Source organism: Solanum stenotomum, chromosome 11 (assembly GCF_019186545.1).
Source record: "Solanum stenotomum isolate F172 chromosome 11, ASM1918654v1, whole genome shotgun sequence".
Taxonomy (NCBI): Eukaryota; Viridiplantae; Streptophyta; class Magnoliopsida; order Solanales; family Solanaceae; genus Solanum; species Solanum stenotomum.
Genome location: NC_064292.1, coordinates 53,300,456 through 53,318,587, shown reverse-complemented (window position 1 = coordinate 53,318,587; position 18,132 = coordinate 53,300,456). Strand labels below are relative to the sequence as shown.

At 30.0% G+C, this 18,132-nt stretch overlaps 2 protein-coding genes and 1 pseudogene across 2 annotated transcripts; 2 read left to right on the top strand and 1 right to left on the bottom strand.

The window, feature by feature from the left end:
* Positions 1–3,481: 3,481 nt before the first annotated feature.
* LOC125845204 (serine/threonine-protein kinase SAPK1) lies at positions 3,482–7,064 on the top strand. The gene is made up of 9 exons (XM_049524657.1): positions 3,482–3,643; positions 4,264–4,338; positions 4,504–4,605; positions 5,124–5,177; positions 5,354–5,446; positions 5,539–5,631; positions 5,761–5,865; positions 5,966–6,064; positions 6,560–7,064. Exons 1-9 carry the CDS (start codon positions 3,524–3,526, stop codon positions 6,860–6,862), a joined length of 1,044 nt encoding a protein of 347 aa, XP_049380614.1. The 5' UTR covers positions 3,482–3,523; the 3' UTR covers positions 6,863–7,064.
* On the top strand, positions 4,840–4,962 carry LOC125846152 (5S ribosomal RNA; annotated as a pseudogene).
* Positions 7,065–10,155: 3,091 nt separating the features above from the next.
* On the bottom strand, positions 10,156–12,917 carry LOC125845205 (peroxidase 17). The gene is made up of 4 exons (XM_049524659.1): positions 12,628–12,917; positions 12,125–12,316; positions 10,641–11,251; positions 10,156–10,315 (listed from the first exon to the last, which is right to left on the bottom strand). The coding sequence occupies exons 1-4, from the start codon at positions 12,832–12,834 to the stop codon at positions 10,285–10,287; spliced, it is 1,041 nt and encodes a 346-aa protein (XP_049380616.1). The 5' UTR covers positions 12,835–12,917; the 3' UTR covers positions 10,156–10,284.
* Between the last annotated feature and the right edge of the window lie 5,215 nt (positions 12,918–18,132).

Here is an 18,132-nt window from a genome sequence, read left to right as displayed (position 1 = left end):
ATTTGTACCCCTAATTATGCAGCTATTTGACTTGATACAACATTATAGTAAATAAAAAAACAAAATTTTGAAACTTATATCGAAAACAAGTTATAATCATTAAATTTTTGAACGATTATAAATCATCTCATAAAAGATAAAATAAAAACATAAAATTAAATTACTTTTAAACAAAGAAGTATGATATGATTTTTTTTTGGGAACAAAATATAGAAAGTATGACATAAACTGAAACATTGAAAGTAATATCAGGGGGAATATACCGAGTGGCTATCTTTATCATGTTTTCTTTGTCCGTTTTTTCTACTTAACCTTTTGTTTAAAAGTAAAAAAAATCTCAATCGTCCTATCACGATACTGTTATTTTCTCTTTTTAGTTTCAGGCACTTAAATATGCCACGTTTGGCAAGTTCAACATATATTAGTTTATACTCAAATGTCAAACCATTGGTACAGTGTCACGTGTATGTCCACCATTTTCTGTTCCTTTCAAGTAGGACTCATGTAGTCATGTGAAACAAACCGAATTAATACATAAACCTTATATCCATTTGATAATCAAACTATAATAACAACACTTGAATTATAAAGAAAAGTATAAATAAAATAACAAGTAACTAAAGATAAAGATAAGAATGAGGATGAGAAGTTAAGACTCTAGAAAGAAGATGAGATGAAAAGACAGTTTCTTCATAATATGTATAACCTTTCTGTCTAATCCCTATTCCTATTTAACCAATTGATAATTGGGACTGGATCCCAAATAAAACTCTCTAATATTTTACACGGTCCAATTATCCCATCCAAATCAGCCTCATTCGCTACATGGGCATCTCCAACCCTACACTATATTTTACTCTCTAAATATAGAGTTCTCTATTCTTTCAAACAACCAACTCAGATCCAATTCTCTATTTTACTCTCTAAAAAAGAATTTTTTTCTCTCTACTCAATATTTTATTATTATTTCTATTTCATTTTTATTTTCTTATTTCATATATAAATCCTTTATTTTTTTCCCAATAATTACTTTATATAATTTTCATGTGATATAAATTTTATTTTTTCAAATTTTTTATTTATTATAAAATTATATTTTATTCTAAATTTTTAAATAACATAAATTGCAAGAAAATATTATATATTATACAAATTAATGGACAAATTCAAATAAACGTGAAATACAATTACATAAATACTCAATTTTTGAAATTATTATGTTGCGCCCATAAATTCTCTATTAATGCATTAAGGAGTTCAAAAGGAGATTTTCATCAACCACCATTTCTGTCGTTGGAGTTGGAGCCTCTACGACATCTTGAATTGGTGCATTAGAATCACGTTCATCCTCAATTATCGTGTTGTGCAGTATAATACATGTAGTCATTATATCATGTAGCACTTCCTTTCTCCAAAAACATGACGGTCTTGTAATAATTGCAAAACGTGATTGCAAAACTCCGAATGCACGTTCAACATCTTTTCGGCATAATTCTTGTTTAATCACGAATGAATTATTATGTTATGTATTGCATTTTATCTTGTATTTAAATTATTATGTTATGTATTGTATTGTTATCTTATATTTAAATTATCATATTATGTATAGTATTTTCAAACTAAAATTTTCATCTTATCATTTTAATTTTGTGTATTCTTTATAGTGAAAATTAATAGTAAAATCAAATTATATTATTGACGAAAATTAGAAAAAATTAAAATACTATTAATTCGGGATGAAAGTAGTATATATTAAATAATATATATTTTAAAATATTATATTACATTTAATTTAAAAAGAATTGTGAATATTAGATATTTAATTAATGACATTATATGTAAAATAATATGTTAATTAGAAGTAATAAAAATAATAATAAAATAATCAAAAAGTGTAATAGAGAGTGCGAATAGTAGTTCTCCAAATTTGGAGAACTACTATTCACCTCTCTATATATGAAGAATAGAGAGTGATATGGACATGGGTTGGAGTGTCCTTTCTCTATTTTACTCTCCAAATATAGAGAATGGAGAGTAAAATAGAGGTGGGTTGGAGATGGTCTAACACATAAGCCCGTATAAAGTCGACTTGATTCACAACATCATGTTCTTTGAAGAGTAGCTCCAACACTTAGAACAGTTCACTTAGTTAAGGAGCCGGGTCGGATTGAATATGAACGGGTCAAAATAGACTAGATAAAAATAAATAAAAATATGTGATTAGCTTATATTTATTTAATAAAGATAGAAAATGGTTAATCGAGATGAATGATGTGGATATCCATATTATTTATGGTTTTAAAAATAGTCAAGTGAGAACATAAGCTAAAAATTAAAATAAACTTAGACTTTAAAAAAAAAAAAAACGAAACTCGTGAAAAATAACGGGCAGACAAATGAGTATTGATAACATCAATATCCAATTTAATTTGTATTAAGTCCATTTTTAAATAATCAGTTATCCAACTCATATTTAATGAATTGGATTAGATGGTTTACTTGTTTTTTTAACCATTTTGTCAACCCTAATGTAACGTCCAGTTGAGTCCTTTATGAAAACAAATAAATTCAAATTGATTAAGACTATTTGCTAAATAATCCATATAAACTAAGTAAAACCATATAATATAAGCTTAGAAAAATCACGTTGACTTTAGAATTTCAAGATTTTAGTTCACAATTTTGCAAAGAATTTACAATATTTGTATCACTAATGTAGCTCCCCAGTCACACGAAGGCGAAATTCAGTATTTAAAATATGTGGATTCGATTTTTAAGATTCTTAGTATTGCATTCATATTTTTAAAATTATGGGTTCAGACTATCTCTTTATTGCAATATTAATGATTATATATTGATTTTTCTGCTATACCATTAATATTAAAGTATTACTGGAAAAAAAGAAAGAAGAATCTCATTCGTTTCATCGCATCACTTTTTTTTTGTATGGGCGTAGTTAAAGGTAGAAGGGGTTCATCTTGATGAATAGAAAGTCTCACATACGTGAATGAATAGAATTTTGGGATCCTTATAACAGTTCAAATATCTCTTCCTTTTGAGCTAATTTTTGGGACGTAAGTTAGGAACCAAACCAAATTTAACATGGTATCAGAGTCACGATGTAGACTAAAAAATCGGACTATGAATGGAATGTCCCACATTGGAATCATGACCTCTTTATAAAACTTGGACAATTTTACCTCTGGACCTTCTTCGTCAGAAAATTACATTCCTTTTACTAAAAATCCTGAGCCATCGTTGATCTTTTGTCATTTTTTTAATGTTAGTTTTCTCTTTTTAGTTTCAGGCATTTAAATACACCACGTTGGTAGATTCAACATATCTTAATTATACTAAAAATTCAATCCATTGGAACAGTGCCACGTGTCTACCATTCTCTAGTGTATGTTCTTGTCAAGTAGGACTTGATCAACAGTTCACCTTAGTTATTATAAATAGTGCCTTACATGTATTATGTTTTTTTGTTTTCAAATACTCAAATTATACACTTTTTATTAATATAATGGAAAGGTATGAAATTTTGAAAGATATTGGTTCTGGTAATTTTGGTGTAGCAAAGTTAGTCAAAGATAAGTTGACAAATGAGCTTTATGCTGTCAAGTATATTGAGAGAGGCAAAAAGGTTTGTGTTGTTTCATTTTTTTCCTTTTTGGAGTTCGGTATCTATTTGAAGGTCAAGGATTAGGGTAGAAGGTTAGCAGGTAGCTGATTGTTGTTGCTTGTTGTGTGGGAGAAGTAGAGTGCTCGCCTCCTTCTTATCTCCTTCTAGTAGTATTATTTAGTTATCGTGTAGTTTCTTATCCTTTAATGTGTATTACTACTTATTACTTTGGTTGTTTTGTGTTTTTATATTTTACCGTCTTATTTTCTTACAATCCCGCGTAGAATACTTTTATTTTGAGCTGACGGTCTATCAGAAATAGTCTTCACTCCATAAAGGTAGGGTAAAGGTCTGCGTGTATTCTACCTTCCACAGACCTCACTTGTGGATTAGACTGGATATGTTGTTGTTGTTGGAGTCCGGTATCCACTTTTGGGCCCTAACTAAGCCTAATTCGCATTGTGTAAGGCATGTTAAAAGGGGAAGCGCGCTCCCTACCAGGATTTTTTTCATATCTAGAACTGGAAATTTTTTGAGTAATTCATAATTCATGTGGTAGTTATGGAGTATGTAAAGTTGATCTTGTTAATTGACAAAAAATCATTTTTGCTATTCTTTCTTACTTTATTTTGTTTGTGCAGATTGATGAGCATGTTCAGAGAGAAATCATAAATCATAGGTCCTTGAAGCATCCCAATATCATTAGATTCAAGGAGGTAATTAATTAATGATGCATTAATTACCTATGTCAACGTCTCGTCTAAACGCTTAAACTAAAAAAGAGAGTGCACCACACATTTATTCACTTAATTATGTTTTCAACACGTTCTCTCACGTTTGATGGACTAAAGTTTTAAAGCATGTTGTTCATTATTGTGTAGGTATTTCTTACCCCAACTCATCTAGCCATAGTGATGGAATATGCTGCTGGTGGAGAGCTTTTTGAAAGAATATGCAATGCTGGTAGATTCAGTGAAGATGAGGTAACACACACATTTAAAAAAAATAAATTGTCGCTCGGATTATCCAAAAATGTTGCCCCACTTGTGTCGTAAAACTGTGCTACTTTTGGAAGATCTCACACGCACCTTATAGCATTTTTGAAGAGTCTGAGCAAAACATAGATAAGCACTCAAATTAATTCCTCTTCTTCTTGGAAATTTGAGATACGCGTGTCTATTTTTAAATTTTGATCCATCTTTTAGAAGTTCGAATACATATGTAATTATATCAGCACTAACGCAACGAATCTCATCAGACCTCTGAAGTTAAGCATGCTTGAGCGAGAGTAGTACTGGGATGGGAGACTCCTTAGGAATTAAGTTCTTGTGTTACATCCCTCCTTTTATCAAAACTAAGCTTAATTTTGTCTATTTAATTATTATTTTTTTGCTTAAAAGGCCCAACTTGTTTTATCAAATATATAATTCAATTTTAGTGTCACTGTATTTTGAGCTCTTTTTTTTATGTTATCTGTCCTGTTTTTTGTTATATTTTTCAGGCAAGATTTTTCTTTCAACAACTTATATCAGGAGTCAGTTACTGTCACTCAATGGTAAAATTTAGACCTATTACTTCATTTGAATTAATTTATTCTTTATTAACTCTTATATGATGCTCAAAGTGCGGTCCTTTTCTGAGCTCTGCTAATGCGGGATGCTTCCCAATTCTTATATGATACTCATGTTCTATGACATGCATTGTGATGTCCAAATATTTTTTTGAATGCAGCAAATTTGTCATAGAGATCTCAAGCTCGAAAATACACTCTTAGATGGTAGCTCAAAACCGCGTCTTAAAATATGCGATTTTGGCTACTCCAAGGCAATGATCTTGAACTCTACTCTTATGTTGAAATTTGATTGTTTTTTCATCAAAATAGTTTCTAATTGTTGTACTTATAATTCATTGTGTAGTCATCAGTCTTGCATTCTCAACCTAAATCTACTGTTGGAACTCCGGCCTATATCGCCCCAGAAGTCTTATTGAGAAAAGAGTACGATGGGAAGGTACAATTATAACGATTTGAGTAATAGTTTTGATCGTATATTGTCAGTATATATAACTTAAATTTGTTCGTTAATTATTTGTTTGACTTGAACTTCATGGCTTAAATGTCATTATTTTGGATGTAACAGCTAGCAGATGTTTGGTCTTGTGGGGTAACATTATATGTGATGCTTGTTGGTGCTTATCCTTTTGAAGATCCTGAAGATCCAAGAAATTTCAGGAAAACATTAACAGTAAGTTATGATTCATATTTTTTTTAGAAAAATTACACGTTAATTTCACGTATGGTCATTGAACGTTACTCGGTATAACTGAAATTTTGGTTTATGACAGAGGATATTAAGCGTTCAGTATTCAATCCCTTATTACGTTCGAGTTTCAAAGGAGTGTAAGCTTCTTTTATCTCAAATATTTGTAGCTGACCCTAGCAAGGTTTGTAGTTGTATTTTCACTTCAAATTTGTACATTTTTTTTTTGTTGTTTTTGGAGGAAAAAATTATTGAAAACACTCTTAAACTAGGCGTGAATTATTAGTTTCATCTCCGAACTATTGACAGCCTTAAAAATACCTCTTCACTTGATTAACTAAACTTAAATACATACCCCATCTTGCAATATGAGTGAATTACATCCTTAAATTCTTGTCAAGTTTAGAGGTATTTTCAACACTTCTGTCGGCTTTTTATTAAGATCTCCATGCCCTTACAAGGATTTGAGACCACTTGCTATGTCATGTGGCAGAGCAGGGGTGATCAAGGGTGTGTCTAAGTTTAGTTAGTCAAGTAGAGGGGTGTTTTAAGGCTGTTAATAGTTCGGGAATGAAACTAATGATTTGCATCAAGTTTAGAAGTATTTTCAACAATTCTCTCTTGTTTTTTGTTTTGTTGATAAGCAACTAATTGTGTTGTATGCTTTTTGTATATGTAGAGAATAACTATTGAAGAGATTAAAAAACATCCTTGGTTTCTAAAGGATTTGCCTATAGAATATATGGAAGGGGAGGATGCAAGTTTACAAATGAAAGAAGAAAATGAACCAACTCAAAGTATTGATGAAGTGTTAGCTATAATTCAAGAGGCAAAAAAACCAGGAGAAGGGCCCAAAGGTTGTGATTTATTGGTCAAGGGAATAAGTAGTAGCATTGATCTTGATGATGATGATGATTCAGATATTGATGATGATACTGATGATGAGATAGAGACAAGTGGGGAATTTGTTTGCGCTTTATGAGTGTTAGCTTGTGTATAATAGACTCGATGTGATCAGATTCTTTATCGGGTTTGCGTATGGCAGGAGATTGATGTAGATTATAAGATAGAGATGAGTGCATGTTTTTTTTTTATCTTTGTATTATGAGTGTTACATGTGTAGATTTGATGTGGTTCGATTGTTTCTTGAATTTTATTGTGTATAATGAAAGCTTTAGTGTGTGCATTAAAGGTTCTTTATGAATATGAGTGTTACTTTGCATTGTCATGAAGGACAAAGTCAAAACTATGATGATGATCATTCTTTAGCCATGAAAATGATATTTTTTTCCTATGGTTGTTTAACCATGATTAAGTGATATCAGATATGTATTTTCACTTTACTTCAAAATTATGTATAAGATAAAATTTCTTGATTCGATGAAAACGCCTGTTGTCGATAAATATTTACCCTTTTTAGCATAGTGGTTTTAAGTTTTACTCTATGGCTTTTTGCCTTTTACTTAATCTCATATATATTGTGTTTATGAAATTCTCTAATTTTGACAAGAAGTTGAAGGTCTTTATAAGATTATACCATGTTGAAATATTCATCATGTATGAACCTTTTGATTATATATAACATTCTTGTAATTGTATATAAACACTACAAGTTGTACTTATGTTATGAACCACAAGTGCATTAGACCAATAAAATGCATAAAGAATTTGTTGTTAATGTCTGATAATTCATATATCCGATCCTAACTGATATTCAACGAAGCACAATTGTTATTATTCAAATAAATCTATCAACTAAATCGAGAAAATTTTAACCTTACAATAAGAGTATATATACTATTATACCTACATGTCACTTGAACACAATTGCTTGCTCTATGTTCACATCCATTATCTAATGATTATTTCGAATGACTAACTTTCTTTTTTTTTATTGGTTACAAGATTTCCAGGGTATATATTTTTGAAAAAAAAACAGGATAATGTTTTTGTGCTGCTTCTATTAATTCTTATGTGTCCTCCCAATAATTGATATGTGTGTCCCACTTATATATAAGTTAGTAACAATTTTGTGCTATAATAGTTGTCTTTAATTATTGATTCTTTGGCTTGCTAGATCTTGAAGTTTCCCATAATAATGTTAATGGATAGGGTTGACAAAATAGAATAATCTGACCTATTAAATGTAAGATTGGATAACTAATCATATACATCAAAAATATCTTTAGCGATAATTAATTAACGATGATAGTTTAATCATCGTTAAATATATTCTTTAGAGGCAGTTAACACTCTTTATAAATGTCCCTAAAACATATAATAACATTAGATCTAATAGCAATTAACTAATGTTAGTAAAGACTTTAGCACTATTTGTTAATATATATGCATATTTATTATCGCTAAAAGTTATTTTTATTGTAATGATAATAGATCAAATATAGATATTATTCATAAATTTACTAAAGAATAAATATTCAAATGAGTAATATGAAAATTTTTCGTGGAATTCATTAGAGGAATGTTTTTGATAAAAAATGATTATTCGAATGTATTTCTACTATTTTTTAAAATTAATTTCACCAATACATATAATACAGAAGAATATGTGAGTGATTCATATACAACTGATATTCATATAACAATACTCATTTATTCACTTGTTATTTTTTAATTTTCAGTTTTATCTTTGTGTTCATTTATGATCATGTTATACCCATCGATTAACTTATTTTTTAATCAATATTAGATATAGATAAATTAAATATTACATCCGTTCTTATTTAACTCATTTTTTATCCGTTTATATTCGATCCGACTCCCATTTTTGCCACTCTAGTCATGGGAGACATTAGAAAATGGGAAAATTTCACATCAATCATGCAGCACATCAGATAATTAAACATTAAACAACATTATGAATGTGTGTTGAGCTTTATAACAACATCCTCAACGTTTAGTGATAGGGACTTAAATTAATATTAACAAAATAATTTTATATATATATATATATATAATAGTAGAGTTAATAATGTTTTTATTTATAAGAAAAAGTATGAAACAACTTGTAACTTTATGTTTTTACTTTCTTTATCAAAAGAGCTTTTCACAAAAAAAAAAAAAAAAAAAAAAAAAAAAAAAAAAAAAGAAGGGAAATTGTATGAAATAGCAAACTATTAATTCAAATTAAATGCTATAGCCATAGTTTATGTTAATTGTAATTTGCAGCAAACATCCCCTTTTTTTGCCATCTGATTCAATATACAATTAGTCATTTTCGATATACAATTAGTCATTTTATACATTTCAGTATAAAATATATAAAATGTGTTTGTGTTTGTATAAAGTGAGAGAAAAGTGTATAGACAAATACAAATACATATATTTTCGTCATATACACTTATAATTATACAAATACAGATCTTATTATACAAATTACAATGTATAAATGAATTTATACAAAACTGAACAATTTGTATAAAATTGGATGTTTGAAGCGAATTATACAAATCAAAAGCTCCATAACAAACATAAAATTTGTTATAGAGCGCAATTATACAAACTATAGTTATAACATACACATATAATTTTTATGTTTGCTATATGTAAAAGTTGCTCAAAAAAATAACGCTTTTTATTGAGGTCCTACCTACGAGGAGGCCCATTATGATCACTTGGCCCAAAAGGCCCAACCCACTTCTAAGCCTTATTAGAACAAATCAATCGCACAACTGTCTCTATTTGGGACGGTGTTTAATATAAATTATGTCTCATAACTTAACTCCTACAAAATTTATATCAAGCGTGGAAAAAATTCTTTAATCTTATGCCGAGTAAATTAGATCCCGATAAATAATAATAATTTGATCCACATATAGTCAATGTTTGTACTGAATTTGGATTTTATATATCTTATGTTGGTCCAGAATCATAGTTGCGTGATTTATTAATGATGCACTAGGTAATGTAGCTTATTACAAGCAAGCAATTGTTTAAACCTCTTTAATTAATTAAACAGGCACTCCATGATTCCAAGGGTATTGACGAAGAACTTTTAAGTGTTAGAAACTGATTTTTTAATTAAATAGTTACGTGTTTGGATAAATGTGTATTTGTGAGAATTGCTATGCTCCTTTTTTTGTCGGTAATGACTTTTGTACCATTAGATGTTCATAACCACTCGACGTCTCAATTCCAAACTCGAGTCTGAAGTGTCTATATGATTCTCACTTATCATGTTATTTCATTTAGACTCCTGCTTTTCCTTGACATATTGTTAAATTGCAAAAAAAAAAAAAAAGTAACACATTAATAAGTGATTGGCCTATTTTTCTCATTTCTAATAACGTTTCTATAAGTTACAATATATCTTTTTAAGGCACCCCAATAGCCAACCATCAAACATACATAGAAACAAATCTACTTGCTATACTCTCCGTATCATTAAATAACAAAAGCGACTTTTACTTTTACCCTTTTTTATTTGAAGTCTCAAACAAGACTTCAACACGGGGTCGATGGCTATTAGCCACCCTACAATTGCGTCTTATCTCACTTATCATGTTGTTTCATTTAGACTCCTGTTTTTCCTTTGCATATTGTTAACATTGCAACAACAAAAAAATGTAACACATTAATAAGTGATTGGCCTATTTTTCTCATTTCTAATAATGTTTCTATAAGTTACAATATATCTTTTTAAGGCACCCCAATAGCCAACCATCAAACATACATAGAAAACAAATCTACTTACTATACTATCTTTATCATTAAATAATAAAAGCGATTTTTACTTTTACCCTTTTTTGTGTGAAGTCTCAAACAAGACTTCAACACGGGGTCGATGGCTATTAACCACCCTACAATCGCGTCTTATCTCACCAGGACGCCCCAATTGTAGATCACCCATCTTAACCATTCCTTCAGCAAAATCCTTAAAAAACCTTTCTTGATCAACACTATACTCCTTAACATACTCCCTTGTTATAGAGTTAGTAAAAAGTGTTTCATCAGAATTCAGAAAACCTCTCCCATTCACCAAATCTTTGAAATACTGATTATCAAACAGCTCAGGTGTTGCATCTAAATCTCCAGTCACATTCCCATCACCACCAAGTGGACAAAGTTTGTCTAACTTTTCTCTGAATGATGGCTCAATGGAAGGGTCAGGACGCCCCGAGCCGGACTGATTGTATAGCCTAAACACAATGGAGAAACATCTTCCTTTGCCAATGGAATGAGAGCCAGAGAGGGCTACAAGATCTTGGACTGAAAGATTGAATCTGCTAAAAAGATCAATGAGATATGTTGCATTTGATCTTGGACTTGGCATGATTTGGTTTGAGTCTTCTTGGCTTGCTGTTAAACTGTCTAGTCTTCCCAACTTTACTTCCCAATATGGACCTCCACTCTGATGAGTACAAAGATAAAAACAAATATCAGTAGTCGCTTTAGCTCATTTCACACTCATTAAAAAAAAAAAAAAAGTAAATATAATGGATTGTTTGACTAAGTTGCGCATATTTATTACTAGTAGATGTTTCTTGAGAATTGATGTAAGGGTATAATTGGAAACTATTACTAATTTAAGTCTTGAATTATTATAAAAACAACTTATTTTGGGATGGAGGGGGTGCTAATCAAGTACTATTTGTTTTTCTTATATTTGAGGGGCGGCGAAAAATACAAAGTGATTTCTTTGTCGTTTATCTACACAGAGTTGTTTGTTCATGAATAAATTAAATATTTGAAATACGTGATATTTAAAGATAATTTCAAATAAGTATTTGCTTATCAAGCTTGAAAATACATAATTTTAAGTATGAAAAATATATTTTAGGAGCATTTTCAAGTTTTCACTCGAAAAAGAAACTTTAAAACTTTTTATCTCAAAAATACCCTTCAAAATAATTTTTATTTTTCGAATCTCAAACAAACCATAACCAAACACCTACTAAAAATTTTAATGGGAAAATATTTATATCGAACTTGTAATGCTCCGCCGCCCTACCCCACCCCCCAATCGATATCCTCGCTACTAGGCAAAAACTCATATAGTTATAGCGGTTAATAGACACCAAATATACCTTGTGGAGGCGGCGGCAGCACTCCCAAAGCAAGACTTACAAATGAACCCCCCTCCCCATCCTCCTCTCCCCTGCCTCCCCTACCCTCACCCCACCACCACCACACAACCCCCCACATACAAAAGTAATAAAAAAAACAATGATCTTTTTCCTTTTTTAGGAAATGTAAGTTAAAAGATAAGACTTGAAAAATTTACCAGAACAACAGCATCTCTAGCAGCAATGATTAAAAGATCAGCACAAGAAACAACGCCAGGACAAGCTTTCTCCAAAGCCTCTTTAACATCATCAACAACTTCATAAGACCTCAATGAATCTATATTAGATAAAGCTAGCTTTTCACCAAGCATGTTTGGTGTATCATCCAACAACAAAGAAGCATCACATCCCTAAAAAAAAAATTCAACAACACAAAACATTAGCCAAAAAGAACCAATCTTTATGGGAAAAAAATCAAGAACTCAAAACAGTAACCAAAAAGAATCAATTTTTATGGCAAAAAAATCAAGAACTCAAAACATTAACAAAAAAGAACCAATCTTTATGGGGAAAAAATCAAAAACTCAAAACATTAACCAAAAAGAATCATTTTTTATGGGGAAAAAATCAAGAACACACAACATCAACCAAAAAGAATCAATTTTTATGAAAAAAATAAAGGGGGGGGGGGGGGGGTAAATGGGGTTCTTGAAATTCTTACATTAACAAAGCAATCATGAAATTGCAATCTCATAACAGAAGCTATGCTTCTTGTTTCTCTTTTCATAGCTTTTTTCATAACTTCTTTGACTATAAATTCAGCTTTTGGGCAAGTGTGAGAGTAAAAATTTGGCTTTAATGTTGTAGAAATAGCAAAAAGATTCAAACTTTGGAGAAGAATGAAGAAGAACAAAAGGGTATAACCCATTCTTTATTCTTGGGGGTTTATTTTTTTAAAGAAAAAACTAGTTTTTTTTTTGTTCTTGAGAGAGATGGGTTGGGTTCTTAAGGAAGAAATTCCTAATTTGCATGTGTTGTCAGCATTATATAGAGGATTTTTTGGTTGAGACAAAGTGGCCAATTGTGAAGAGTTTGTTTTGGGTTGGGTGGGGTAGGGTGGGATGGGGTAGGGTCATGGTCTTCTGTATTATTGTCATTTATTTTCTGATTTTTCAATCAATTGGACCTACTTGTTGCATTGGTAGTAGAATAGGTGATGTATTTTTCTTTTTATTTGGATTATTAGAATAGAAATTTATTGACTAGATTAATTTAAATTTATTGACTATAATTGAATATGCTCCTAGTCAAGAAGTTTATTATTTCCGAGGACTAAATCTAGACGATTCTAGGGTAAAAATCAGTATTTTCTCATCTCCTGTTTATTTATTACTTTTGAAAAAAGTTACACCAAGATTAGTAATTAGTATCATGATATATTACTTTGTGAGAAGGTGAAAAACTAAAAATAATAGTATCGAGATTAAATTTATTGAATTCAAAATTAAATAAGTTTCCCGAGGACTGAATACGCTCCTTGTCAAGAAGTTTTTCTATTCCCGAGGACTGAATCTTGACTATTCTAGAGTAAAAATTAAGTATCCTTTTATCTCCTGTTTATTTATTGATTTTGGGAATAGTTATACCAAGATAGTGATTAGTATCTGGATATATTACTTTGCGAGAAGGTGAAAATAATAGAGATTGATTATTTTGAGATAAAATGATGAAAATGACAAAAATATCCATGAGGTCCTCAAAACGTTTTTCTATTAAATAAGATGGATGAAGGATTATTATTTTTTGTAGAACAAACAACTTCTTCTTATAAGTTATGCAATGCATGTTATTTTTAATTTAATAAATCAAGCGATCAATAAAATATAATATCACCATAATGAATTTCAGCAGTAGTAATTTCCCATTTCCAGCATAACTTGTCTTCAGACCAAACAACCCCTAGTCTAAGAAGAAAAACAATTACTAACACTTTTTGCACACATGCCCTATCTTGCTATATGATTAACAAAATTTTGCAAAGTTTCAATTTGAGCCATTTGATAAAAATTGAAAACAGATTAGAAGTGATTTAATATTGATATTTGGACGTATCATGGGATAATAGATGAAAATTAAAGACAAATTAGATGTGACTCAACATTGACAATTAAATGTAAATTGAAGACAAATCGAATGCGACTCAACAAAAGTACATGGTAGATATCGATCATTGCGAGAAAAGATTTCACACAAGATATTTATTAAGGCTTAGCTTTAAATATACAAATCTATGTATACTTATTTTGGGACAAAGGGGGTACTAATCAAGTACTATTTGTTTTCCTTATATTTGAGGGGCGGCGAAAAAAACACAAAGTAATTTCTTGTCATTTATCTAAATAGAGTTGTTTGTTAATAAATCAAATATTTGAGATACTTGATATTTTGGGAGTATTTCAAATAAGTATTTGTTTATCAAGTTTGAAATACATAATTTTAAGTATGAAAAATATATTTTAGGAGTATTTTCAAGTTTTCACTCAAAAAAAATACTTCTAACTTTAAAACTTTTAATCTCAAAAATACCCTTCAAAATAATTTTTATTTTTTGAATCTCAACCAAATCGTAACCAAACACCTACTAAAATTTTAATAGGAGAATATTTTTTATCGAACTTATAACCCTCCGCCGCCCACCCAACCCCCAATCGATATTCTCGCTACTAGGGAAAAAACTCATATAGTTATAGCGGCTCATAGATGCGAGATGTACCTTGTGGAGGCAGCGGGGCACTCCCAAATCAAGACTTACAAATGACGTGAGTCATCATTTTGATAGGAAAAATACATCATTTTTTCTTCGCTTGTATAGATGGTAACTAGTTTACGGATACATGTTTTGCACGTGTGTCCCATGTAATTTTTTATAAATCCGTAAAATGATGGAACACACATGCAAAACATACAAATCTATGTATACTTATTTTGGGACAAAGGGGCACTAATCAAGTACTATTTGTTTTCCTTATATTTGAGGGGCGGCAAAAAAAACACAAAGTAATTTCTTGTCATTTATCTAAATAGAGTTGTTTGTTAATAAATCGAATATTTGAGATACTTAATATTTTGGGAGTATTTCAAATAAGTATTTGCTTATCAAGTTTGAAATAGATAATTTTAAGTATGAAAAATATATTTTAGGAGTATTTTCAAGTTTTCACTCAAAAAATAAATAAATTCTAACTTTAAAACTTTTAATCTCAAAAATACCCTTCAAAATAGTTTTTATTTTTCGAATCTCAACCAAATCATAACCAAACACCTACTAAAATCTTAACATGAAAATATTTTTATCGAACTTATAACCCTTTGCCGCCCACCCAACCCCCAATCAATATTTTCGCTACTAGGGCAAAAACTCATATAGTTATAGCGGCTCATAGATGTGAGATGTACCTTGTGGAGGCACCGGTGGCACTCCCAAAGCAAGACTTACAAATGATGTGAGTCATCATTTTGATAGGAAAAATACATTGTTTTTTCTTCGCTTGTATAGATGGTAACTAGTTTACGGATACGTGTTTTGCACGTGTGTCCCATGTAATTTTTTATAAATCCGTAAAATGATGGAACACACGTGCAAAACATACAAATCTATGTATACTTATTTTGGGACAAAGGGGTACAAATCAAGTACTATTTGTTTTCCTTATATTTAAGGGGCGGCGAAAAAAACACAAAGTAATTTCTTGTCATTTATCTAAATAGAGTTGTTTGTTAATAAATCGAATATTTGAGATACTTAATATTTTGGGACTATTTCAAATAAGTATTTGTTTATCAAATTTGAAATAGATAATTTTAAGTATGAAAAATATATTTTAAGAGTATTTTCAAGTTTTCACTCAATAAATAAATAAATCCTACCTTTAAAACTTTTAATCTCAAAAATACCCTTCAAAATAGTTTTTATTTTTCGAATCTCAATCAAATCGTAACCAAACACATACTAAAATTTTAACAGGAAAATATTTCTATCAAACTTATAACCCTCCGCCGCCCACCCAACCCCCAATCGATATTCTCGCTACTAGGGAAAAAACTCATATAGTTATAGCGGCTCATAGATGCGAAATGTACCTTGTGGAGGCAGCGGCGGAACTCCCAAAGCAAGACTTACAAATGATGTGAGTCATCATTTTGATAGGAAAAATACATCATTTTTTCTTTGCTTGTATAGATGGTAACTAGTTTACGGACATGTGTTTTGCACGTGTGTCCCATGTAATTTTTTATAGATCCGTAAAATGATGAAATACTCGTGCAAAACATACAAATCTATGTATACTTATTTTGGGACAAAAGGGTACTAATCAAGTACTATTTGTTTTCCTTATATTTGAAGGGCGGCGAAAAAAACACAAAGTAATTTCTTGTCATTTATCTAATAGAGTTGTTTGTTAATAAATCGAATATTTGAAATACTTAATATTTTGGAAGTATTTCAAATAAGTATTTGTTTATCAAGTTTGAAATACATAATTTTAAGTATGAAAAATATATTTTAAGAGTATTTTCAAGTTTCACTCAAAAAAAACTTCCAACTTTAGAACTTTTAATCTCAAAAATACCCTTCAAAAATAATTTTAATTTTTTGAATCTCAACCAAATCGTAACCAAACAACTACTAAAAGTTTAACAGAAAAATATTTCTATCGAATTTATAACCCTCCGCCGCCCACCCAACCCCCAAACGATATTTTCGCTACTAGGGAAAAAACTCATATAGTTATAGCGGCTCATAAATGCAAGATGTACCTTGTGGAGGCAACGGCGGCACTCCCAAAGCAAGACTTACAAATGATGTGAGTCATCATTTTGATAGGAAAAATACATCATTTTTTCTTCGCTTGTATAGATGGTAACTAGTTTACGGACACGTGTTTTGCACGTGTGCTCCATGTAATTTTTTATAGATTCGTAAAATGATTTAAATCTATGAAAACATGCAGCTAATTAGTAATAAAATGCAACAGTCACAGTATACTTGAAATTTACTGATCAGATTAATTTAAATTTATTGAACACGCTCCTTGTCAAGAAGCTTTTTATTCTCGAGGACTGAATCTAGACAGTTCTAAGGTAAAAAGTCAGTATTCTTTCATCTCCATTTTATTTATTGATTCTGAGAAAAATTATACCAGGACTAGTAATTAGTATCATGATATATTACTTTGTGAGAAGGTGGAAATAATAGATCGAGATTGATTGTTTTGAGATAAATTATGACAATTACAAAAATATCCATGAGGTCTTCAAATCATTTTTCTACTAAATCAGGTAGATGAAGGATACTTTTATAAAACAAACAATTTTTTCTTAAAAATTATGTAATTCATGGTATTATTAATACAGTGAATCAAATGATTAATAAAATATAATATCACCATAATGAATTTCAGCATCGATAATTTCAATTTTCAGCTTAACTTGTCTTCAAACCAAACAACTCCTAGTCTAGGGAGAAAAATAATTAAAACTTTTTGCACACATTATTAACAAAAATTTTCAATGTTTCAATTTGAGTCATTTGATATAAATGTAATTAACTGAATGGTAATACAGATTAGATGTGACTTAATATTTATTGTTGGGCGTATTATGATACGTAAAAATTGAAGACGGGTCACATGTACTTCAATATTGATATTTGGACAGATCAGATGTGACTCAACATTGACAGTTGGACGTATTAGATTAAAGTGACACGTAAAATTGAAGACAAATTGAATGTGACTCAACAAAAGTGGTAGATATCGATCATCGTGAGGGAAGATTTCACACAAGGTATTTTTTAAGGCTTAGCTTTAAATATAGATGGTAACTAGTTTATGGACATGTGTTTTGTACGTGTGTCTCGTGCAATTTTTTATAAATTCGTAAAATGATTAAAATTCTATCAAAACATGCATCTGATGAGTAATAAAACGCAACAGTTATAAATAAATTATTAAAAGTGTGACAAGAAACATCAAATGAGGATAGTATTTTAATGTTATAATTAATTCCTTTTACGCTAATAACTATAAATTTAAACTTCAGTTAGTAGTTAGCAAACTTCAAATAAAGCCATACATAACTAATTTTAACATACATAATTACGACATTTGAGAATTCATAGAAAATCAAATTAAAGAAGTCTAATAGAGGAAAAAACAGATAAAAA

What these genes read in the sequence shown, in the direction of transcription:
- LOC125845205 (XM_049524659.1), bottom strand. Translation starts at nt 12,834, where the DNA reads ATGGGTTATACCCTTTTGTTCTTCTTCATTCTTCTCCAAAGTTTGAAT. An exon ending in TTCATGATTGCTTTGTTAAT is followed by an intron (nt 12,317 to 12,627) that starts GTAAGAATTTCA and finishes TTTTTTTTTTAG; the next exon opens with GGATGTGATGCTTCTTTGTT. An exon ending in GAGACTTCACACAAAAAAGG is followed by an intron (nt 10,316 to 10,640) that starts GTAAAAGTAAAA and finishes CAAATAAAAAAG; the next exon opens with GGTAAAAGTAAAAGTCGCTT.
- LOC125845204 (XM_049524657.1), top strand. Translation starts at nt 3,524, where the DNA reads ATGGAAAGGTATGAAATTTTGAAAGATATTGGTTCTGGTAATTTTGGT. An exon ending in GTAGATTCAGTGAAGATGAG is followed by an intron (nt 4,606 to 5,123) that starts GTAACACACACA and finishes TATATTTTTCAG; the next exon opens with GCAAGATTTTTCTTTCAACA. An exon ending in TCAGTTACTGTCACTCAATG is followed by an intron (nt 5,178 to 5,353) that starts GTAAAATTTAGA and finishes TTTTGAATGCAG; the next exon opens with CAAATTTGTCATAGAGATCT.